The sequence below is a fragment of the Heterocephalus glaber genome, unplaced genomic scaffold (assembly GCF_053883595.1).
Source record: "Heterocephalus glaber isolate CG9 unplaced genomic scaffold, H.glaber_assembly_v1.0 deba00001707, whole genome shotgun sequence".
Lineage (NCBI taxonomy): Eukaryota > Metazoa > Chordata > Mammalia > Rodentia > Bathyergidae > Heterocephalus > Heterocephalus glaber.
In genome coordinates this window covers 1,821,179-1,846,688 of record NW_028258427.1, presented here as the reverse complement: position 1 = coordinate 1,846,688, position 25,510 = coordinate 1,821,179, and the positions used below count along the sequence as shown (strand labels likewise).

Genomic DNA, 25,510 nt, shown 5'->3' with positions numbered 1-25,510 from the left:
GCACATACTGAGTATCTACTAACCAAAGTTATCAATATACAAAGATACAGTCCTTGACATTCAGTTCATATTTTAGAATCTAACTATGTAACCTCTTCATCTTTGATTTCTTATATCTGGCTGATCTTTGGCTCTCTCCTCCCAATAACCTAAGCTGCCCCTTCCCCTTTCTTCAGTTACTGGTAGTGTTTGAAGATACCACATTATAAAGGAACATTCCTTCCTTCAAACTCTACATATTGGAAATGAGTTAGAGGAATGGTGTCTCGAAACTTTTTAAAAACAGATTTATGACAAAAAAGAAAACCCAAGGTAATGTTATATACTGATAACTCAGCAAATAATAGTACATTTGTATCAGTTTAATCTTGTTAGAGAACATTATCTCCCAAGGCATTCTGTTCAGAAACTGGTCAAAATTTTGTACTTAGTGTTTTTCCTTCCTGAATCACATGCATAGTTAATTTACTAGTTTTAACATTTAGGATTCGGTTTTGTTTTTTTTTGTACTGGGGATCAAACTCAGGATCTTGGGCTTGCCAGGCAGGCACTATGCCACTGAGTTAAATCCCTGGCCCTATGATTCAGTTTTTAAGGGAAGTAACCACAAGGTCAGCAGACAGGATAAGAAATCAATACACAGAAATCAAGAGAGCACCTGACAAAAAGATGAATAGTGCCAGAAGAATTAAAATACATAATGACCAGTAAAGTCTGTATAAAAGAACTGATTTATGAAATTTGCACAGAATATAAGGTAGAAAATAAAGTTGCAAGGTCAAGCAAATCTATCATAATTTGGGGGGGCCGGGATTTAGCTCAGTGGTGCTGCTGCCTGCCTTGCAAGTGCAAGGTCCTGAGTTGGATCTCCAGTACAAAAAAAAAAAAAAAAATATATATATATATATATATATACACACATATATATATTCTACATATTTTTTTCTATCTAGAGGTCTGATCACAATTTTCCCCCCAAATAATTATTCACAATTCAATTAATCAAATGAGCTATACCACTGAATTACAAAAACAACATGTAAAGAATAGGGCAAAGCTGCCCAGTAATTTGGGGTAGAAATATTTGTTGACACAATTTTTCGTGATACAGTGGTGACTGTTAATCATTCTAATTCTACATAGACCTAAACACAGTTCTCTGATTTGAACAGTAAGATCTTTGTACATTGCTTGACTTATAATCAAATTGATACTAAAATTCTATTAATGTTAAACAGTGGAATTATTTAGTACATGAAACGTTCTGTGAGCTTTGTTCAGTCTTTAGTCCCGACGTATGTGCCACTATACCCTTTCTTCTACCAAAAGGACCAATTTCTCAAATACAACAAATATCTTACATTTTAAATGCAAAGATAATGTACTCAAACAAGTACTTACTATACTTAATTCTTTGAGTCAGAAATAAACACCAAATTAAAAATTCTAAACTTCATACCTGAATACCATTTGATTATGCAGATAACTGCCTGTGATTTGATGCTTGAAAAGGAGTGGGACCCATCATTTATGCTCTTGTTTCTGGCTCTGGAGTTTAATTTACATTATATTAATCTGTATATAGATACGAATTATAGTCACTTAACAAAGACAGGTGCTAATCAAGGTGTTAAACAGAAATCCTCAAAGTCATTCACTTTATTCTACTACTTTTTTTTTGGTATCAGGGATCGAATTCGGATCCTTCTGCTTGCAAGGCAGGTGGCGGAACCACTGAGCTAAATCCCTGGCCTCTATTTCACTACTTTTTATCCTAGATCATTGCCCTTGTAGCTCTAAGAAGAAAGTCTTGTCTAGGCTTACAGTATTTTGTGGGCACTGGGGATTGAACCCAATGCCTTCACACTGAGCTACTTCCTTAACCTTTTTCCTCAATTTTTTTATTAGTACATGTTTGCAGGACATAATGATCATACTCCTTGTGGGGAGTTGGTACATATATATAACACATATTAATCCTTTTTTATCCCCTTCCCCTCCCTCCATCTATTGGTTCCCTTCTCATGAGCAAAAAATGTGTTTCCCTAATTCCTATTATCTATCTTTTATTTTGTTCTTTATAATTTGGGTTACTCATATAAGAGAAACCATGTGATATTTAAGCTTGTGTGTCTGATTTGTTTCACTTAACATTATGGTCTTAAGGTGCATCAATTTTTCTATGAACTCAACTTTATCCTTTATGGCAGAGTAGACTCTATTGTGCATAAATACCCCATTTTCTGTATCCATTCATCTGTTGATCAACATATAGGTGGTTTCCAAGATTTAGCTATTATGAATTATGTTGCTATAAACATGAGTATGCATGTATCACTGTAATATGATGTCTTTAACTCTTTCAGGAAGACATATACCTAGAAGGCCTTTTAACACCCTTTTTGCACAGTAAAAACTCAGTCACATTTATTCTTTTCAGTGTTTCTGATTAGTGCTAACTCTGGCCAATGTGATAAATATTGTGAAAATGACAAAACTATTATCTATATTATTCAAAACCTAAAAACTCCAGAATTACTTGGCAAGTTATACCTATTAAAAGACTAAAGTAATTAAATGAATAAATAAAATGAAGTAAGTGAATAAAAAATGAATAAATAACATGTTCTGGATAGTAAAACAACTTACTTCCCAGTTAATTATGCATCTAACGATATTTTAATAGACTAATGGGTTCGTTTGGATTTAGTAAAACATTTCTTGTGCTCATCTTTTTTTTATTCATGAAGTTTATTGGTTCATTTTAGGCATACAATATAATGACATTCACCACTGGAAATTTGTGATATATTTTGGTTATTTTTTTCCTCATTCCCCTGCCCTCCCTTCACCCCCTCCACCCCTATTTAGTTTTTTCCTTTTCTCGTATTTATTCCTTTCCCTTCCCCTACCCCTCCTACTTCCCCTTCCCCTTTGGACCTTTTCTTCCTATTTCACATTATCTATTATAACATTTAGTCCTTATTTACACTTTCAGTTTCTCACACCAGAGAAACTATTCAATATTTACACTTGTATCCTATTTATTTCACTTAAAAGTATGGCCTCAATGTGCACCCATTTAGCTATAAATGTCTCTAGTTTCTCATCTTTATGGATGAGTAGTACTCCATTTTATAAAAAAACTACATCTTCTTTATTCCCTCTCCAGTTGATGGGTGATTGGGCTTTTCCAAGGTTTAGCTATTAAACTGTGCTGCTATATATGGGTGGTCATATATCACTGCGGAATGGATCTTTTAATTTTTGGGGGAAGATACCCAGCAGGGGAATAGCTGGGTGAAATGGGATCTCTAATCCTAGTTTTCTGAGGTATCTCCATACTGATTTCCACAGTGGTTGCACCAGTCTATATTCCCACCAACAGTGGACGAGGGTTCCTTTTTCCCCACAACCCCACCAGCATTTGTTATTGGTTGATTTCTTGATAGCAGCCATTCTTTCTGGAGTGAGGTGGAATCTCAGTGTTGTTTTCATTTGCATCTCTCAAATGACCATTTGAACATTTTTTCATATGTTTATTTGCTGTTTCTACTTCTTTGAGAAATGTCTGTTCATTTCAGATGTCCATTTTTGGATTGGGTCTTTAAATTTGGGAGGTCTGATTTTTTTAAGTTCTTTATATATTCTAGGTACTAGACCTTTGTCTGAGGAACAGCTGGTAAAATTTTTTTCCCCACATTGTGGGTTGTCTCTTAGCTCTGTTGGTTTCTCTCGCTGTGCAGAAGCTTTTTTTTTTTTTTTGTCTTTTTGGTACCAGGGATCGAACTTGGGTCCTTGCGCTTGCACAGCAGGCAGTGAAACCACTGAACTAAATCCCTGGCCCCAGAAGCTTTTTAATAAGATGAGATCCCAGTTGTTGATTCTTTGTGCTAGTTCACATGCTCATCTTAATGACTTTTAATTAATGGCCAAGAAAACTTACAAATAAAATAAATAAAAACAAAACAGAAATAGTACATATCTATTGTAAAGCAACAGTAATTAAGAACATGTGGCAAGGACTGGGGATGTAGCTCAGTAGTGCTGCATCTGTCTGGGAAGCACAAGGTCCTGAGTTTGATCCCTAGTACTGGAAACAAAACAAAAACATGTGGCAAAGTATGGGGAGAAACAGATGATCTCTAACACATGGCACCCATTATATAACAGGTAGTAAGTCAGTTCTGGGGACAATGAACCAAGCAGTTAGGTCCTTATTCTTTAGTACCTTATTGATAATTAAATGGAAGAAAGAAAAGTAAATTTAAAAAGCTCAGAAACAAATATATACAAGTATTATGATGATATATGTGGTATTTGAAATCCTTGGTGAAAAGATGGAATAAATGCCTCTGGGATAATGTGTTAATTATTTGGAAAAAGTACTAGATCTCTACTTCAGGCTAAATACAAAATAAGTGCCAGATTTGGTGAGGGTGGGGGTATATTAGGTATATACTTTTGAGTGAAGAGCACTTTCATTTACTAAATATACATTTAAAATTTACATATTTTATTAATATTTATTTTACATACACAAATAACTAGACAAAAAAAGATTACACTGTCAGAAATACATACCAAAACACAAAACCAAACAACATGGCATTATTAATACAGATTCTAGTATCAACAAAAATTCACTAGGAAAACTTGGGGACACTATTCCACCAAGCAGCTCACCAAACCAGGGAGATATGGCCATCAGTAGAAGTGGAAAGTGAGAAATAAAGAAACAAAGAGCAACTAGCTTATACAGCATTCCCATCCAGGTTCCCACTCAGGTCCTCTGGGTAAATGAGGAACCCAAGGGTGCTAAAAGTGCGGGACTGCTGATTATTATTTACATTTGATTGCAGGTCATATTCCATAGGCAGGTCTGGATAAGACTTTCTGAGGCTATTTATCTTGGCTGTTGAAAATAGAAACAGGCACAAACAAGAGCTGAAAACTTTAGTTTGTGGTTCTTCCAGAGGTAGAGGTGTGACCCCAGTCAGTAAACGCCCATGATATTCCATTTTAAGTTCAGGTCCAGTCAGGTACTTGGGCCCCTTTATTATGTCCCATCAAGGAATCAGAGCAAGTGGAAGCTGCTCCAGGTCCAGCCATCCCTTTGTCTGCTCATGAGGGACCTAGACACCTGTGAGATCTAAATCACTCTCTCAGATTCAGCTGGCTATGGTTTCTGACTGAAGCCTCAGAGGTATGAATAGGATGCTGACAGAAATCTCTTGTAGGTATGTTACACAGGCACAATGATCTTAAAAGAGAAGTCAGATGCTTACTCACGAATGAAGACAATCATTAAAAATTGTAGGGCAGAGCACAAGAGGGAACCAATGCCAGAGGGTAGTGAGCTGAAATATGAGAATTTGAAGTTTAACAGCCACAAGGACACTTTTAGAGCTCCTTTAAGAACCTGACTAATTTTAAGATTTTCCAACTCAACCTGGCTAGAAGTATTTATCTTAGCACAACACAAGGTATTTGAAAAGCACAGACACCTCTCTGCCCAACAAACCCATCATCTAATACTGTATTATGCAGTTATGCAGAACTGTGTTAGTAAGGAATCCAAAGATTTCTGTTGAGCTCTAATGGCTCAGGTGGCAGAAAGGATGATTCTACTGACGGTGCAAGAAAGGGTAATGGTCATGCATTCATTCTAGGCAGTGGCAATTCCTAGACAGGATCTTAGTTCAGCCCAATCACCAGGATCAACTCTTCTTGGTAAATACACCCTTGGGAATGCCCACAGCTACCATCCTCACAATCTGAACGGTTATTAGGGGAACCATAGAAAATACAAAGAGGCCCCTTCTTTCTAGTGTGATCTGGATTTTGACTAGCTATTTGTAAAATAGCAAAAGATATAGTCGAACATCCCAAGAGTCATGTAACACCAATCTCCAACTGTTTAGACACTTAAGGTCTAAAGACCTGTTCTTGTAGCAACTGGTAAGAATAAACCCAGGAGGATACAAAAGGGCCTTGAAATCTTTTGGAAGTTAGTGGAAAGGGAGATAATAAGAGTGGAATAACAGCTGACAGTAAGAGGAAGAGACCAAGGCAGAGCAGGGTAATACATTTGGCAGTGATGGAGCATAGGTGGTTTTGCAGTTGACATGTACATATTGCAATAAGATATACGTTGCTGACAAAGGGGCACAGGTCTTATTAAGGAGCAAATTTGCGCCTGAAAAGCCTCAGATTGAGTACTCTAGAGTGGGTCACAATAAAGTTGTAGATGACAGCAAAGTGAGTTATTGTAATTCCAAGTATTGGGTTACCAATACCAAAGGCTTCAGTAGGTATATGGTAGCACTGTTACGTTTCCAGTCAGGACCAACACTTGGGAGTATTAGATGATGGCATTTCTCCCCATTTGCACAGGGGATTACAGATAGATAGACAGCCAGGACAACAATGAAAATCATTACTGGATTTAAATGGACCAGAGTGTGGGGGAATGTAAGGATCAGAGAAATGCCCAGAGGTCACTGAGCTTTCCAAGAATGAGGCAAATTGGCCCAGGTAGTTAAGGATCTTTACAGAGTTTTAACAAGAGGATAAGTAAAAGTACAGTAAGTGCCCGGTTTGGGTACATTTGCATTGCAAACTTTCACAGGTGTATTGTATCAGATTCACTTTGTTGCCTTACAAATGAATCCACCTTATGAACAATTCCCCTGGAAAAAAACTCATTCATAAGTTGGGGGCTTACTGTAATGTGTGTAATGTAATGTAAAGTGCTGAGAAGTGAAAAGATATTGTTGTTCTATGACCACAGAGGAAGAAAACAATAACAGCAACCAGGCAAGGTAGGACAAAGAAAAACCCAAAGATTTCAACTGGTTGCAGGTTCATTTTGAGTTTACATTAGACTGGTCCTGATTCTTGGGAGAACCAATCTACTCAAATGCCAACTGTTTTTTGTCCTGAGAGGCAGGCTTTCTTTAGCTCAGTCGTGCCACTGCCTGCCTCGCAAGCACAAGATCCCGAGTTTGATCCCCATTACCAAAAAAAAAGTATATTGGCTGTGAAGATGTACTGGTATGCTAAAGAAAGCACCACAGAGGCCAACAGCTTTGAAGTATAGGATCACAGATACAATCAAGGGTCGAGGATCAAGGGATGTTAGTAACCATGTTGTTAATGGCTCTGAAATCCTGCACAAATCTCTATCCTCTTTCATTAGGTCTGTGGACAAGTAGGATAGGAGCACTGCAAGGGCTAGTGTAAGGAATAAGTTTCTTATGTATAAAGTTGTACACTATGGGTTGTATGTCAGCCAAGACCTTGGGATTTAGGGAGTATTGCTTGATATTGAGCAGATTTTAATGTACCTGGATTTTAACTGAAGTTGCTAAATGGACATGAGTAACATCAGTACTGGAAGATGCCCCAAGGCTCTCAGGCAATTCTTGGAGGGCAGGATGGGTAGGGTTAATGGGGTTGATAGGATAGATTGGGTACGTGCTATAAGGTCGAGGCTTTCTGATGGGGCTAATTCTAGTCTCATTTCGTCCTTTGGGAGAAAGGGGTATGGGGTTAATGTGCTTCCAGAAAATTCCTCCCCCAAAAATGTATGGGTTATTGAGTAGGAAGCACCGACCTTCTGAGAGTGGGCCTAATTAGAAAGGAAAGGGCTGAGGCTAGGGAACAGTCATAGGTTGGTGAGCAACCCCAACCTTCTGGAAGAACTAAGAACTCTGGGGAGAGCACATGAAAGTTTGTCAGGGTTAAGGATGGACAGAGGAGCCTCAGGTGTCAACCAGGGCCTTGTCTATTTTGTCCCCAACTTTAGTAATTTCCCTAGTTGGCTCATTTTAGGTAGATGAAATGTTCCCTGAAAGTCCCTGAAGCTCCCTTACTTTTACTTGGAGGGGGTGGTGAAGTAGCTTCATCAGGGTTTGACTTAGGCCATTGTTTGGATTTGAAACAAAACCAGCTAATGTGCTTTTATTGAGACGTGAAGGGAGTTGGGGTGACCCTTTTTAATTGTTGTAACGGAGATGCCATTAATCTAGCAGTTTTCTCCTACCTTAGCAATCTAAGGCTTGAGTGACTACATTACTTAACCTTTTCTAGGGATTTTGGTTGGCTAAAGAGGCTATTTCAGGGAGCGTTTTACTGCCCAAACAACATCATACTGTTTCTCTAAGAGTGCTGAGGGCCACAAAAATAAACAAGCTGAGAATCACAGTTGCTTAATTCCTGAGTTTTTCTAAAAGGTTTGTTCAAATCTATCAAAGCAATCAAGGGCAGGCTCATCTTTCTTTGGGGTATAGTGCTGTTCAACTTTTGGGAAATAATTAAAGGAACGATTTTTAGTACACTAGCTGCTGTTTTTTATACTTTATTAAATTCTAGGCTACCACCTAGCTAACAGTCTTCAAAGAGTCCTTCCCTTTCATCAGTTAGCATCTATTCATTTGTACATTTCCACAAGCATGCGAGTAAGTTGGTAAAGATCCAAATATCCAGGTTGGTTATGTGCTAATGTCAGACTAAACCAGTGGCGGTGAACTTATGGCACATGTGTTGTTTTTCTTTTATGACAAAAGAGGTTAATGTAGGAGTTGTTTTTTTCTAAACTCGGGATTCAGGTTTAATTGCAGTGTTCACACTTTGTGATAAGTGGGTTTTGGGTTGTAGTTTAGGTACTTGTCTCTAAAAGGTTCACTGGACTAAACTGTCATATGAATTAAAGAGTATCAGTTTTGGGCCTAAGTAAACCACTGACAATGGCTAAACATTCCAATTTAGTTCAAGGAGTGTAGGCAATCAGTCCATTTCTATTTTCTATAATGGAAATCTTAATGGGCACACTTAGGAAAGGGTCTGAATGATTGGAGAATGGAGCAGGGATGTCAGGAGAGAGTAGGGAGGAGGGAGAAGGGTAGAGGTAGTGGGGAAGGAACAGACGGTAGGTAGGGAGAAATAATTTCGGCAGCATTTGCTGTGGGAGCACTCATGGTTTTAGCTTTGTTATTGCAAGAACTAGTTTCTTTTTCTAATTTGTTGAGTTTGAGATTTTGTTTGAATTATTCTCTTTGAGAGAAGCACAGAGATTCTTGGGTTCATTTAGAAGACTTGAAGTACCAGTTAAAGAATGCCTCCCAATGCCTCTGAGGGGTTCAGTATTTTATATATTTTAATTGTATACATAAATAGACAAGTTTTGGAATTGAGAAGAACCCCATACTAGCAAGCCAGGTTTTAGATTATCCCAGGTTATCTGGCTCCAGAGACCTAACCAATTACAGCTTTCTGAATTATAATTTTTTTTTTTTGGTACCAGGGATCAAACTCAGGACCTCATGCTTGTGAGGCAGGTGGTGGCGAAACCACTGAGCTAAATCCTCAGCCCTGAATTGTAATTTTTAATGAGAGAATCAGGAGTATCTGGAAGGTGACTGGCAGAGGGTTTGGGACCTGGGTCCACTTTGCAGTCACCTAATGAAGTGGGCAACTAAAACAGTTGTGGAAGTCCTCATTGTCATCTGTGTGGACTGAGTCTTTTTTTTGGTACCAGGGATCGAACTCGGGTCCTTGCGCTTGCAAGGCAAGCGACGGAACCACTGAACTAAATCCCCGGCCCTGGACTGAGTCTTGATAATGTAAATGAAGCTGTGCACTCTGAGGTCTGGATCCAAGAAGACTTACCGGCTGTATCTCAGCACCGGCACCATCAGAGAAATAACTGAACTCAAGGGGGAACTTGCAGGTGGCTGTGTGTTGGTCCAGGATGGTGCCAGGAAGAACTGAGAAGGTCCTTTGGATTCCACTCCTAACACCAAGGAATGTCAACAAAAATTCACTAGAAAATTTTTAGGACAAAAAAGGTGGCTTTACTTCAAATGGGAAATACAGCCTTTGTTAAAAAAACACAACTGTGATCTGAAGGAAAATAGCTGGCTTATATTAAGCAAGCTCCTGCCCAGGTTCCTACTACAGTTCACTGTATAAATGAGGAATATAAGTATGCAGGAAAAGCTTAGTTCTGATTGGTTGTTATTTAAATCTGATTGCAGGTCACAGCTCAATAATCAAGTCTGGGTGGCAAAAATGGTGGCAAAAAATGGAGACTATCTTGGCAGCTGAAATAGGAACATGCTGGAGTAAGGGCCACAAAGTTCAGTTTGTGGTTCTTCCAGAAACAAAGTATATATGTAAGCTCTTGGCCAACAAAGGGCTACCAGATTCCATTTTGGATTTAGGTTCAGTAAGCTACTTGCACCCCTACAACCTATTCTTATGCCCCTTAAAATATTTCTCATTGTTTCTGGTCATCTGTATTTACCATGGACCTCTTTCAAGTCTAGAAAATTGTCTTTACATTGTCTAAAACCTACTTTCTCTTGGAACCCTTCCCATATTAATTTTATTTGACATTATTCACTTTCATTTCTGTGAGTTTTCACCAGCTTGCTCTCTCTGGTTTTTTTTACTTTCACTGATGTCACATACTCCTATGTTAGCATTAGGATTGCCACAAGTAACAGAAAAACCTAAACAACTTAAATAAGATGGAAGTGCATTTCTCTAACATATAAACAAACTAGAGATAAACAGTCAAGGGACACAGTGAAGGCTGTATCATTACCAGGGACCTAAGCTCCTTCTATCTCATTATTCAGCTGTCTGACTTTCATTTCCAAGGTCATTTTATGCTTCAATGTGGATGCCAGAACGCCAGCCATTTTAGTCTTCCTTATGCCTGCATTCAATTTAGCAAGAATGACATGATATAAAGCATTCCTTCTCCCTTAAAAACACTTGCCCAGATCTTACAATTATCTCAAATTTTAAAAAAGTTAAAATAACAAGGTGACACTTTTCCTAAATTGTACATATCATTTTCTACTAACATCTAACCCGGCTAGCCATAGCCATATGGCTATACCTAACCCCAAGTGAAGCTGGAAACTATGGTCTTTATTTTAAGGAATTGTGTACTTAAATAAAATTCAAAGAATTACTGAAGAATGGTAAAATGAGTATTTGGAGACAACTGTAAGTTTCTGCCCCAGTCTCCTATCGCCTATTGTGCATGCAGTAGATAGAGATTACCATACACAGCAGATCATATTACAACCTTTCATAAAATCTTTTGGTAGAGTTCCATTAAATGTAAATAAATGCACTCTCCCACCTGTGGTTTCTGAGGTCCTGTGTGATCTAGAACCTGACTGATTACTGTCAAGGGCTACAAAGGCTTTCTTCCCATTACTTGAGCATGACTAGCTAATCCTTGCCTTAAGGACTAAGCCAGTGATGGCGAACCTTTTAGAGACAAGCGCTCAAACTGCAACTCCAAAGCCACTTATTTATGGCACAGTGCCAACACTGCAATTAAACCTAAATACCGAGGTTTTAGTTTAACAATAAAAGTCAGATGCTCTGCTGCTGGGGTGACCCGGCTTACGTGCTGACAGAGAGGGCTTTCCATGCCCACTGCAGCACACATGCCATAGGTTTGCTACCACTGGACTAAGTCGTACCTTTTGTTTGGAATCTATCTCTGCATGGCTGACTCCTTTGTATCACTCAGGAGTTGCAGGCCTCCCAGTTCTAAAGCAGCCCTACATTTTCTCCTGCTCCTTGGTTTTCATTATTGCTATACTATTGCATTTTGGGGTCCGATTCACTGACACTTCTCCATTGCCTGGCCCATGCAGCACTCCATACAAATTAGATGAATTCATGAGGTGACTAAGTGTGATCCTGAGTATACACTGCACAGACAGCCCTGTACCTAACTGACAAACACACATCTCAGTGTAACAGAAGCCACATGTACAACTCAGCTTTTTATCTGAGCATAAATCAGGGGATGGGGGGGCCGGGGATTTAGCTCAGTGGTTCTGCTGCCTGCCTCGAATGCACAAGGTCTGGAATTTGATCCCCGGTACCAAAAGCAAAACAAAACAAAACAAAAAAACCCAAACAAATCAGGGGATGGGAAAAGAACAGGTATTTTCTCCTCACTTCTTCAGATACCCAACATTTACTATTATCTTTTTCAAGCTGGCTCAATTTAATCTTGTTAGTAATTAAACATGTCTCTTTCTAAAACTTCCTGTTAAGTTTCTAAATGGTTCACTTAAGACTTGTTAAATCTAACATAAGATGTCAGAATGTAACAACCCTAACTGGTCTCCCTGCACAGTCATGTTTTCTATAATAGCAGAATGGAATACAATTAGAGTTCATGTACTACTTGACACAGCAGTAACTTGTTTCTTATAAACTAAGTTCCAAAGGACAAAAAAGTACCTCAAATTAATCAAATTCAACCTTATTTTTTAGATGAGAAAGAAGATGGAAGGTGAACCTTATGAACACTCCAGCCTACACATGCTAATCTCATTGCCAGTCACTTTTCTAGGAAAGAATAACTGCAGCACAGTGCTTTCTATTTCTCGCAGAATGTGAGAAACTCTTTGTTAAAATGTTTTGAGACGGCAGTTTGTAGGCTCTATTTTGATGAATTAAAGGAGTCTTCTTCTGACGTCCACAATTGTCATTAAATTTTAACAAGACCAGATTATACCTGAAAGAGTAGTTGGTATCTTCCAGGGTTATAATTTCCAACATACCACTTGGCAAATTTAAACCAACACGTTTTAATATCCTTTGGATTAGAAAAAAAACAACTTTCATGTTAGTGTACTGTAATCTGTAATTTTGTAAGCAATATAACAAACTTCAAAAAGTGTCAATTTCCGGGTAGTCACCCAGATGTCTGAAGTTACTGGAAGGCCTTCCACAAATCACAGCAATGAATACTTTCTCAAGATTGCCTTTGAAGGAGTTCTATTAAAGGAAGTTTAGAGACATTCTGGATTAGATCACATTTTAGGACTTTCCTTTCCAATGAAAAGACTATAACGAAGATCTCAAAGTGCCTCACAGATGCATTTTTTGGAACATCAATAATTATTCTGCAGGACCATGAATAGAAAAAAAAGATAGGAGTTTACGCTAAATTTGTTGGCGGTACTACTGCACAACAGAACTTGGATTGTTTCAAAATTTTATATGAACTTTACTTATAGTGTGGAATTTCCCCGATTTGAACTTGATTTGTAATGCACTCATTTTTTCCTAAAAGTCTGGCTTCAAAATATAAACCGGCTTTAAGGATTTACTGTTACATGTTAAAACAGCTTTGCTACCCCTCAGCTTTTGATAGGTAGTATCTATAATTATGCAAAAAGTTAATTTTAATAAGGCTGTGTTAAAAACTTTATTCATATACAGCTTTTCAGTACTATATTTCTATATAGTTAGCTTATGTTCTTGCATGAAGCTGAAGAGTAAAGAGTGAAAAATAATACAGTCTCAGACAAGACTTTTAAAATATAGTGTCCAGGGATATTGATGCTCTGTTACATCACAAATTTAACCACAGTTTATGTAGCTTTAAATATTACTGAGTCTAATAGGATCCTCCTGTAGCAAGTGTGCAGTATAATAAAAAATAATTTTATAATCTCAATGTAATATTTTCAAAGGACTATAATGCCTAGCCACCTCAGACAGTTAACACAAATTTTGTAAGACCTGGAAAGATAATAAACAGATAAAAGTGAATTATTTAGTACCACACACAAGAGGGTTTAAAAAAACCTAATAGGAGTTATCCTGCCCTCGATGCTGAAGTAAAACAAAAAGAATCAATAGCATTTAAAAAAACTAACTTCATACATTCATTATGGCCATTTTAGTAGAAACTGACCATAATATTCCAAACAAGGTTTCTGACAGACAGTATCCATTATTATGCAAATGTTAAATAGTTGCTTTGGATAAGAATCCGTGATATTGAAGCAACTCACCTCGTAGGATATTTGAGGGATACTCTTTCATGCTTTAGGACACATAATGAATAATAGCACTGGGAACCTATATGAAAGTTAATTTTTATAAATTAAAATTGTTTATGTTTACATAGGTAATAACTGTCCATGTATTTGGTTTAAAAAAAATCTAGCAATACAAGGCGGGTGGTAAAACCCAAGTCATTCCTTCACTCTTGTTTTCAGTCCCACAGGAAAAAGAAAAAGAAGCAATTTTTGTTAATTTTTTTAATATTCACATACCAATTTCTGGCACTTACACATACCACAGAAGATTTAAAAATAACTTGCTTTCTCTGTAGTGAACCTACAACAATTTAGCTTGAGCTTTAAAATACGCCAGTATATAAAAATAGCGTAGGGTGAGTGACATTAAAAAGAGAAGAGCCAAACACCACACCTCTGTAGGTAGCTCTGCCTTCACCACAGAATCCCTGCCTGAAAGGTCCAACAACTGAATGCTGCGCAGTGGCCAGAGAGGGCAGTGTGTACCAACCGCAAAGACAAGGCACACTCGCAAATCCCTTCCCCATCAGCGGAGCATCTACTGAGACTCTGCCCAAACTACTCAGTCTTGTCAAGTTGTGCAGGTAAAGGTGGCGAACAGATCTCCGATTTCTTCAGCTGCCGGTGGAAGGAAGGGGGTACTCTCAAATGGACTGCCATTAGGATGTTGGTAATTCTAGCATGGTGCGTGTACAACCCGAACAAAAGAAAATGTGGCTAAGCAGCACCATCAGAAATCCTATTGCCCATGTAAGTTTATTGTGAAAGAGTAAAACAAAATCTTAATGTCCAAGGAATGATTAAGAAGTTATACAGGACTACAGAATTTCAGAGGTGTTATTAATTGTAAAACAGTGTAGGTACCATTAATGATTTATGCACTGACTGAAATATTCACCAGCTAGAAAGTCTTACTTTAGTTACTTTAGTCCATGCTGAATATATGTATATAGTTGAGTGTTTTAAATTAAATGGTTAAATTATCAATTAATAATTTAAGCATATTTGTCCATTTGAAACGTAAATTTGTCCAAAACTTAATTTGTCCAGTTAAAATTACACTGAACTTTGAAAATAAAACAAATTTCAAAAAGTGTTAATGGCGGTTAAGAAAAACACCAACATTTGTTACTGTATAAATGCTAAGATACAGTGATGAGCTACACATGCCAACGTTAATACAAAGCTTTGACATCCTTCTCAGTTTAAAAAGAGGCTATCTTCTGACATTACAAGTATTCAGACATGCAATTTCCAATTAAATCAGCGGAGGGGAAAAAAGGGAAGTCCTTCATTGCGTGGTGGTGCCGATTTCCCCGGGAATAAAAGGATTTATTCAGTTCGAGTTTCAGAAGCAACTTTGTATCCCAAGCTAAAGGACCTATATTTTGGAATTTTCATCTAAAAAAACATCTCCCTGAAAAGCAAACCGACTAGTGTGTTTCAGAGCTTCGTGCACTTGGTGAGCCGACTCTGCCTGTTTCGCGCAACAAACAGGAGTCCGGGCAGGCGGCGGGGTTCGGGTGCCTCGGCCACCGAGCTGGGTCCGCGAGCGCCTGGGGCCCGCAGTGGTGCCGCAGCCTCCGCGGCCGCAGCAGGTGGGACCAGGCCGGGCGGCGGCGCCGGTGCTCTTCGAACCGAACCGCTCCACGACGTCTCAGCCGGGTTTTCGTGGATTGGGTGGAATTACTTTTTGCTATTACGTTTTGAGAAGCCTCGGCCTTCGCTGCCCTGACCTGAGCCCACAACTTTGCAAAGCGGAGTGCGGAATCTTCCGGGGGAGCGCGAGAGGAGCAGCCGAAGGGCCGCCCAGGGCCTCGCCGTGCCCGGCTCCGTCCTCGGCTCCGTCCTCGGCTCCGTCCCCTCCGCTGGGCGCGCAGAGCCGAGGAGCCGGACGAAGCAACCGGCCGGGTGCGGGCGCCGCCACACAAAGGGGTGCGACGGGGCGCCGGCCTCGCCCGCAGGGGGCGCTTACCTTTGAGGACCGCGCACAGTTGCTCCAGGGCCATGTTCGCGAGCGTCTCGGCGCTTCAGAGGGGCCGAGGCGGGGCTCAGGGCGCTCAGGGTGCGGCGCAGCGACTGCCTCGCTCCGTCCCCATGGCCAGTCCCAGCCTCCCCGCGCGGTCAGGCTCAGGTCCGGCGGCCCTCCATGGCCGAGCCCCGCGGGGGGATCCCGCACAGCACGCGTGCCCCGACGGCCGCCGCCTCTCGCTCAGCGGCGCTGCGTCCCATCGACCGCTCGGGAGCCGAGGGGCGCTGACGCGCGAGGAGGACTCACGAGCCGCTCTGCTCGTTGCCGGGCTCGGGCTGTGCTAAAGTGGCGGGCGCGGGGTGCCCCGGTTCATTTAAGCAGGGAGCGCGAGCGCCGCGTGCCGGCCGCGCCTCCATGCGCATGTGCGTGTTTCGGCCCGCCCCCGCGCCCCGCCCCACCAATCGCCTGGCAAGCCGCCCGCGGCCTCGCGCCTGCCCCTCTCGCGTGCCCCTCCAGCCCTGGATCTGCGGGCGGCCAATACCGTTAGGGCCGGGGTCAGGGCCGGGGTCAAGGCCGGGGTCAAGGCCGGGGTCAAGCCCGGGGGTGGGGGGGCAGGGCTTGGACCCCGGGGCGCCGGGACCTCTGAGGAGGTCAACGCCCTCTGGCTCTGCCCTGCAAGCTGCCTGTGGCCACCTCCGTGTCAGGTGAGTACATCGGAGCAGACTTGCGGATCTCTGCCGGGCCCTGGACGGGCCGCGCAACCCGCACTTGCAGCATCCACACGCACCGTGAGGCAGCTGCGTGGGCAGATCGGGGCGGGCTGTGGACCTGGAGGACCCCCTGCCACCACGCCGGTCTGACCGATCGCTTGACTCAGTGTGACAACGTGCACATCTGCCTCCTTCTGCTCTGAGGTGACCTTGCTCTTCAGCGATCGCCTGGGTACCCTACTCATTTCACCAAACAGAAGCCGCCTGAAGGCGTGAGGCTGCGTGTGTTCTTGCTGTGTGAAAGGCGAGGCTGTGTGCCAAGGAGGTGACAGACGAGGTCTTGACGGGGCGGCAGCTCAGGCCTGCGCCGCGAAGTGGCTTCCGAAAGTGGCGCCTCTGACTGCAGCGAGGGCCCGGCCAGGCAGCTGGGGGAACAGCCCAAGGGTGCCAAGCCCTTTGCTTTTCCTTGTATCCTCTAGCAAAGGCGCTACAGTGTAAGAAACTCACAGGGCTTACCGGTGAAAAACATTTAACATCATAATATTGATGTGTTTAGCCCTTCGATGTGTGCTTTGGGAGGGTTATAAAAGAGATGTAAGTTTAGGTTTCTCAGGACAGTCACCTACAGTTGAATGAAGATTCCACCCAAGAACCAACTAGTAAAAAAAGCCTTTAAGAATCTTTTCCACAAATATTACATAGTAAGGTGGCATGTGGGTAAAGTAGGACAGTAAGTAGTGAGACTATCAAGTCTAAGTTATAGACAACAGTTCACAAAAATGTGGGAGGACAGGACCCCCTGAGGTTTGGGACAATGACAGGTTCTTAATACTGAGCCACTGACTGAAGGAAAAGTCAATGCATGTATGGTGTCATTCGAGAAGACACATGACAAGTAGAAAAGAGACTGAGTAGGAGAGCGGGTTAGGCAGGGTGCAGGGATGAGCCCTGGATTTGGAGGAGTTTTGCTTTTTTTTAATATACCACTCTTTTCTTTTTTTATTTAAAATATTGTAACCAATTGACATACTAGAAAACATTGTTTACATTCCAGTGGTACATGTTGAATGACTAGGGCATGAATGATTAAAAACCACAACAATGATCTCAGTATTCCCTACAAAGTGCCCCATTTTGATTCATCTAAAAGATAGGAGAGGGAATGGCACACAGGGAAGGGAAGGGACGGAGGGACAACATGGAAAGGAAGAAAAGCAAATGTCAGTCATCATACTTAGGCTTCCAGGTTCAAAAACCTATTGAACAGGACAGACTGTAATGAGAAAATAGATGTCACAGTCCAGGTAGACAGCTACTCCAGTTTAACTTCATCATTTGGCTAAAAGATTAACAGCTTCTCAAAAATATACCAAATATTGGGCCTACAAAAGTAATTTATTTCTTCGTAAAATTTACTAAGATACACTCCTTTTGTAAAATGTAAAGAATGGACTGGTATCATGAGCAGGTTTCTACTTACAAAACAGACAGTAATAATATCAATAAGCGCATCTAACACAATTCTCCAGGATACACAGTGAAAGATTTTACATGTGTCTCTTACTGATGCAAGGTCTATATTTTTACATACTTACTGGTATTTTGTCAACATTGGCTATAAAGTATTCAATGCACATTTATAATTCACAGTCAGTAAAGATCTAACACTAAGGGCAACAGCTTACTTGGGAAAGCATAGAAAATTAGTGTGAGGTAGTTCAATAAAAACCCAGTTTAATTTTAAGTCATTGTGAGAATAGAAACATTATACAAAGCTAATCCACAGGTAATATTTCTCAGAAGTTTCAGTAATGCAGAGAATCTAAATCAGAAATGGCTGGAAGGTGTGACTTAACTACACTCTCCTGAAGAGCACGTCACTAACAGCAATCACTTTGAAATTAATTAGGATTTTTATTTTCCAATCATACCCCAAACTATACATTTCCACTTCAATGCCCTTTACCTCTTCATCTTTCTTGCTACTTATTAAGGACAGATGAGTTTCCTCTGATTCAGGAAGAAGCTGAGAGAGATCAGTAGAAACACAATGCACACTGAAATGCAACAGGCTGTGGAGCAATCATATCCAAGAGGGCTGCTAATGATGAAAGGTGGTGCTGGATTTCCTACTTACTGGTAAGAACTTCACTGGGGTCACAGGGCATCATGCATCCACTCTATAGCTAACATGCGACTAATGGACAACACGAGGAGTGTTGCTTTTGATGGTAAAGATAAGGTTGAACGTGCGTGTTTTTATAATGGAGAAGTCCTCATGTCCCAGTGTGCAGGCAAGATTGTTCCTGCCTCCAGTGTACCCAAATTGACAGGTGTTTCAGCCCCTACTAGAAAATGGTGTAGTATTTGTATATAACTTACACACATCCTTCCTTGTACTTTATTTTTTTAAGTTTTAAAAAAAATTTTGCTACTGGAGACTAAACCTGGGGTCTTCACACTGAGCTACGTCCCCAGCCCAATTAAAAAAATTTTTTTAAGACAGGGTCTCACTAAATGGCTAAATTGTCCAGGTGGGGCTCTTACTTGGTGATCATTCTGCCTCAGCCTCCCAGGGTTGGGATTACAGGCATGTGCCACCACACCTGGCCTAAAAAATTGTTTTCTCGGGGCTGGGGATTTAACTTAGTGGTGCTGCTGCCTGCTGCACAACGTCCTCAGTTTGATACCAAAAAAATTGTTTTCCAATCTGTTCTTAGTTGAATTCTTCGATATGGAACCCTCAAGATTTAGAGGGCAGACTATCCTTGCTGGAAAGCTAGACAGATGCGTTTGTTCCTTTTTTTTTTGGTACCAGGGATCGAACTTGGGTCTTTGTGCTTGCGAGACAGGCGGCATAACCACTGGGCTAAAACTCCAGCCTTTTTGTTCTTGACTAACATAGCCAGAGGGGTCATTTTTGATAGTGGAGTGGTAGAGTTCTGAGAGAATTAACCTGGCAATTGAATTGAGGATAGATGAGAGAAACCAAGAATTTTAAAAAGTAGATATATAGAACTTCTTCATTTAGGTTAGTTGCTTTTACAGGTAGTATCATTTTGATGAAATCTAAGAAAAATATCTTTGAGTATGATGGCTTGGGAGTAGATTTCAAATGGGAGTGTTTCTTTTGTGGCCCCCTGTTAAGACATCTATCTTTTAAATGTACTGTGTAATCATCGGTAGTAGATTTTTCAAGGAATGTAGTAAAGCACAGATCATAGGTGAGACTACTGTGTGGCCATATGTTAGCTAAATCCAAAGGAAAGCAGTTTGCCTATCTCTGCTGAGGCATTCTGTATTTGAGTTATTATTTTTCCGGAAGACCACCTGGCAGTACCCAGTCTGTTCCCAGATTACCTGCCAGTTTTGAGGTGATTGAGGACTCTGCTTTCATTGCATCCTGCCCAGTCTTCCAAGTATAAGTGTAGCCTCTCCAACTCTTCAGAGTTATTCCTGTAGTTCCATTTTTTTTCTGACCAAGTCTCATATAACACTTTAATGGTGTTGCATGCCACTCACTTATTATTAGAATGAATTATTTTTTTAAAATGAAGCTTTTTATCTCAATGTTTATATACTTAACAGATCTTTTTGTCTCTCTTTTTTGTTCTTGTGTGAGAGCTCCAACAGTTTATTAAAGGATAACCTATGAAGGCAGTTGCTATGTTTAGAGATTGTTATTGACTGAATGTATTCTCCCTAAGTGCATATGTTGAAGCCCTAACATGAACTGTGGCTATACTTGGAGACGGGAGCCTCTGAGGAAGTCATTAAGGTTGATTGATATCATAAGGGTAGGGCCCTGATCTGATAGAAAGAGGGCTGGTTCTCTCTATATATACAAAGCCTCTGAGGTTAGGCCATTTGAGGACATAGCAACAAGATGGCCATCTGCAAAGCGAGGGACAGAGGCCTCACCAGAAACTGAATTGGCTGGTGACTTGGTCTGGGATTCCTGGCCTCTAAAACACTGCAAAAACACATCTGTAGTGAACCCAATCTATGGCATTTTTTGTGGCAGCCTGACCTGACTAACACAGAAATGTAACTAAGGAAGAAAAGGGAATTTATGAACTGTGATACACAAAAAATCTATTTGAACTAAAATATAGTATGGATTTCAAAGTACACTATTTACAGTATGCAAATATAGCTACAATAATGGTGAAATTTAGTGAAAGCCAAAATCAGTCAGGATTTTAGTGTATGAAGATTTTATTTCTCATACAATTTTAAGAGTTTTTAGGGAAGGAGAAAAAGAAAACTATAGAGAACAGAGGAGGCTTCTGGGTAGGCACGCCACAGCTCCCAGCTCAGAGGAGGCTTCTGGGTAGGCATGTCATAGCTCCCAGCACAGAGGAGGCTTTCGGGTCCACATGCCACAGCTCCCAGCGCAGAGGAGGCTTCTGGGTAGGTGTGCACAGCTCCCAGCACAGAGAGAGCTTCCAGGTAGGCATGCCACAGCTCCCAGCACAGAGGAGGCCACTGGATAAGTTTGCCACAGCTCCCAGTCCAGAGGAAGCTTCTGGGTCAATGTGCCACAGCTCCCAGCACAGAGGAGGTGAGCCCCACAGGTGCCACCAGCACATCCCCCACCCCGCGGAAATGAGAAGACACATAAAGAAGCCTCAGAACCTGACTTCCAGATTACCTACAGCAACCCCAAAGGGCAATGCAATGGAACACTGATACTCAACCACCTGGACTCCCTGAACTGGCAACAAAAGAGGATCTGGAAAAAAGGAAATCAGAAATAATTTCTCACATAACAGCAGAGATTGTGCCCATAGTGGAAGACATGATTAATAAATCTAGAGAGGACACAGATTAAAAAAGTAGAGGAGCTGAGGAACATGATGGAATCCCAACATAGGAAACAAATGGAATCCATAAAACAGATAGAAACAGATTTCCAGGAGAGTAAAAACTCCATTGAAAGTCTATGCAACAGAATAAGCCAATGTGAGGACAGAATTTCAGATATAGAAGATAAGATTGCAATTAGTGACCAGGAAAAGAAAAATTGCTTTAAAATTGTAAGGGACCACGAGAAATCAATCCATGAGCTGCTAGATGATGCAAAGAAGAATAACATAAGACTGATTGGAGTCAGGGCTGGGGATTTAGCTCAGTGGTTTCGCTGCCTGCTGTGCAGGTGCAAGGACCCTAGTACCAAAAAAAAAAAAAAAAGGGACTGATTAGAGTCAGTGAAGAAACAGGAGAGAGTGCAGATGACAGAAAAAAAAAACTGTTCACAGAAGTAATGGCAGAAAACTTCCCAAGCAGGGGAAAAGAACTTGACATACAGATAAGTGATGCATATAGGACTCCAACTAGCATTGATCAAAAAACATCTACACATAGAATTCCACAAACCCAACAGAAGAACAAAATTCTACAAGCAGTGAGAGAAAAGAAACAAATCACATACAAAGGCAAGCCCATCAGAATCACAGCAGACTTCTCAACACAGACCCTCAAGGCAAGAAGAGCTTGGAGTGATGTATTTCAAGCCCTAAATGAAAACAACCTCCAACCCAGATTGATGTACCTTGCAAAACTATCTTTCAAAACTGATGGAGAAATAAGACACTTTCATGACAAAGAGCACCTTAGGAACTTCATGAATACCAAACCAGCACTCCAAAAAAGTTAAGACAAAATCCTAGGAAAAGACAAGGAGTATCACAACCCCAGGAAGCCCAGCAGAATGAATCCACTGGGGATGACAAGAAATTAAAAGCTAAGGGGGAGAATCCAACAAAAAGAAAAAGTCATGGGCCAGTTATTTAGTTCAGTGGTTTCGCCGCCTGCTGCACAAGTGCAAGAACTGAGTTTGATCCCTGATACCAAAAAAAAAAAAAAAAAAAGAAGAAAACTGACAATGACAACTCAGTATGTTTCAGTTATAACCATTAATGTTAATGGTCTTAACTCACCAATCAAAAGAAATAGACTGGCAGAATGGGTCAAGAAGTGAGATCCAACAATATGCTGCATACAAGAAACACACTTAATTCAAAAAGAAACTCACAGACTAAAAATTAAAGGATGAAAAACAACACTCCATGTGATGGAAACCTGAGAAAAAGCAGGAGTAGCTATCCTCTTTGCAGACCAAGTGAATTTCAAACCCACACTTATTACGAGAGACAAAGAAGGACACTATATCCTTGTAAAGGGAACAATCCAACAGGAAGAGATGACAATCATAAATATCTATACACCAAACACTAGTGCACCCAGCTATATACAACAAATACTAATGGACATGAAAACTCATATAAGCACTAATACAATAGTAGTGGGGGACGTCAATACCCCATTGTCACAAATAGATCAACTAGATAAAAAACAAGCAATGAAATACTAGAACACAATCAAACTCTTGAACAAATGAACTTAACAGATGTTTATAGAGTGTTCCACCCCACAAAATCAGAATATATATTCTTTTCAGCGGTACACAGGTCATTCTCCAAAATAGACCACATACTCGCTCAAAGAACATATCTAGGCAAGTGCAAAGGAACTGAAGTTATCCCCTGTATATTATCAATGAAATTGGAGATCAATAGCAAAAGAAACTGCAAAAGTTTCATAAACACATGGAAATTGTACAACACTCTTCTGAATAACCAATGGGTCACAGAGGAAATTAAAGAAGAAATCAGACAGTTCCTTCAATTAAATGACAATGCCAATACAACATATTGGAATCTATGGGACACAATGAAAGCAGTCTTACTAGGGAAATTCATAGCAGTGAAAACTCATATTAGGAAAACAGAACGAGCCCAATTAAACAACCTGATGGTGAACCTCAAGCTTCTAGAAAAAGAAGAGCAGGACAAACCCAATGCCCATAGAAAGGAGGAAATTATAAAGATCAGAGCAGAAATCAATTCAATGGAGACTTAGAGAACGATACAAAAAAAGTCAATGAAGCCAAGAGGTGGTTCTTCCAAAGAATAAACAAAATTGACAAACCCTTAACCAACCTTATCAGAAAAAGGAAAGAAAAGGCCCAAATCCATGCAATTAGGAATGAAAAGGATGCAATTACAATGGACCCAGCAGAAATCCAGAGGATCATCAATACCCACTTCCAAAACCTATACATCAATAAGATGGATAACAGAAGAAATGGACAGATTCCTAGATACGTGTGGATTACCAAAGTTGAACAAAGACGACCTAAAAATCTAAACAACCCAATATCAGTGAAATTGAAAATATAATTAAAAACTTAACAACTAAGAAAAGCCCAGGTCCTGATGGCTTCACTGCTGAATTCTACAAGACATTTAGAGAGGAACTACTGCCACTCCTTTTTAAACTCTTCAACAAAATTGAAAGGGAAGTACTACTCCCAAATTCATTCCTGGAAGCAAGCATCACCTTGATCCTCCCAAAGCAGAGAAAGACCCAACCGAAAAAGAGAACTATAGGCCAATCTCACTAATGAACAGAGATGCAAAAATGCTTAATAAGATAATGGCAAACAGAATGCAGAAGATCATCAAGAAGATCATACACCCTGATCAAGTGGGATTCATCCCAGGGATGCAGGGATGGTTCCACATACACAAATCAATCAATGTAATACACTATATCAATAAAGCCAAGGACAAAACCCATAGAATCATCTCAATAGATGCAGAAAAAGCATTTGACAAAATCCAACACGCATTTATGATAAAAAACCCTACAAAAAATTGGAATAGACAGTCTCTACCTCAATCGCATAAAAGCCATCTATGAAAAACCAACAGGCAGTATTATACTAAATGGTCAAAAACTGAAATCCTTCACACTAAAATAAGGAACAAGACATGGATGTCCACTATCACCACTCTTGTTCAATATAGCTTTGGAAACATTAGCCACGGCAATTAGACAAGAGAAAGAAAAGGAATAAAAATAGGAAATGAAGAAGTCAAATTGTCATTATTTGCAGATGACATGATACTCTGTATAGAAAACCCCAAGAACTCCACCAAAAGTCTTCTAGACTTAATAACCAAATTCAGTAAAGTAGGTGGATACAAGGTCAACACAAAAAAATCAATACCTTTCCTTTACACAAACAACAGACTCACTGAGAGAGAAATAGGGCAAACAATTCCTTTCCTAGTAGCGTCCAAAAAACTGAAATACTTAGGAATCAACCTAACAAAAGAAATCAAAACGTCTTCTCTGAAAACTATAGCACTTTAAAAAGAGAGATTGAAGACGATATACGAAAATGGAAATACATCCTTTGCTCCTGGGTCGGAAGGATCAACATAGTAAAAATGGCCATAGTTTCAAAACTGCTATATAGATTCAGTGCAATCCCAATTGAAATCCCAGGAGCATACTTCATGGACCTTGAAAAAACAATCCAAAAATTCATTTGGAAAAAGAAGAGACCCAGAATAGCAAAAGCAATTCTAGGAAACAGAGACATGGCAGGAGATATCACAATCCCCAACTTGAAACTATGCTGCTACAAGGCTACTGTGATAAAAACAGTATGGTACTGGCAAAGAAACAGACCTGAGGACCAGTGGAACAGATTAGAAGATGTGAGGCAACTCCAGACACACTCAGCCACCTCGTCTTTGACAGAGGAGCCAAACACCCTCACTGAAGGAAAGATAGCCTCTTTAATAAATGGTGCTGGAGAAATTGGGTTTCAACTTGTGAAAGACTAAAACTAGACCTATATCTCTCACCATGCACTAAATTAAAATTGAAATGGATTAAAGATCTAAATATTAGGGCAGAAATGCTGAACTGGCTGGAACAGAGGTTAGGTAGAACTCTTGAACACATTGGTGTAGGAAAAGATTTTATGAACAAAACCTCAGTTGCCCGTGAACTAGCACAAACAGTCAACAAGTGGGATCTCTTCTTACTAAAAAGCTTCTGCACAGCAAGAGAAACCATCAGCAGTGTGAAGA

At 40.4% G+C, this 25,510-nt stretch overlaps 1 protein-coding gene and 1 long non-coding RNA gene across 13 annotated transcripts in view; one reads left to right on the top strand and one right to left on the bottom strand.

The window, feature by feature from the left end:
* The window catches only part of Neto2 (neuropilin and tolloid like 2), a 54,419-nt gene extending 38,144 nt beyond the window's left edge, over positions 1–16,275 (bottom strand). For 2 of the 4 annotated variants that reach the window (XM_004873893.4, XM_004873894.4), the window contains exon 1: positions 15,853–16,275. In XM_004873893.4, coding sequence (XP_004873950.1) covers positions 15,853–15,886 — 34 coding nt within the window. In that variant the 5' untranslated portion in view covers positions 15,887–16,275. The remainder of the gene's footprint in view (positions 1–15,852) is intronic. The other 2 variants (XM_021251468.2, XM_021251467.2) reach the window with 2 other exon arrangements.
* Positions 16,276–16,404: 129 nt separating this feature from the next.
* The window catches only part of LOC110347324 (uncharacterized), a 119,408-nt gene continuing 110,302 nt past the window's right edge, over positions 16,405–25,510 (top strand). For 6 of the 9 annotated variants that reach the window (XR_015446570.1, XR_015446567.1, XR_015446571.1 and 3 more), the window contains exons 1-2: positions 16,405–16,553; positions 18,554–18,698. This is a non-coding gene — a long non-coding RNA (uncharacterized LOC110347324). The remainder of the gene's footprint in view (positions 16,554–18,553; positions 18,699–25,510) is intronic. The other 3 variants (XR_015446572.1, XR_015446568.1, XR_015446569.1) reach the window with 2 other exon arrangements.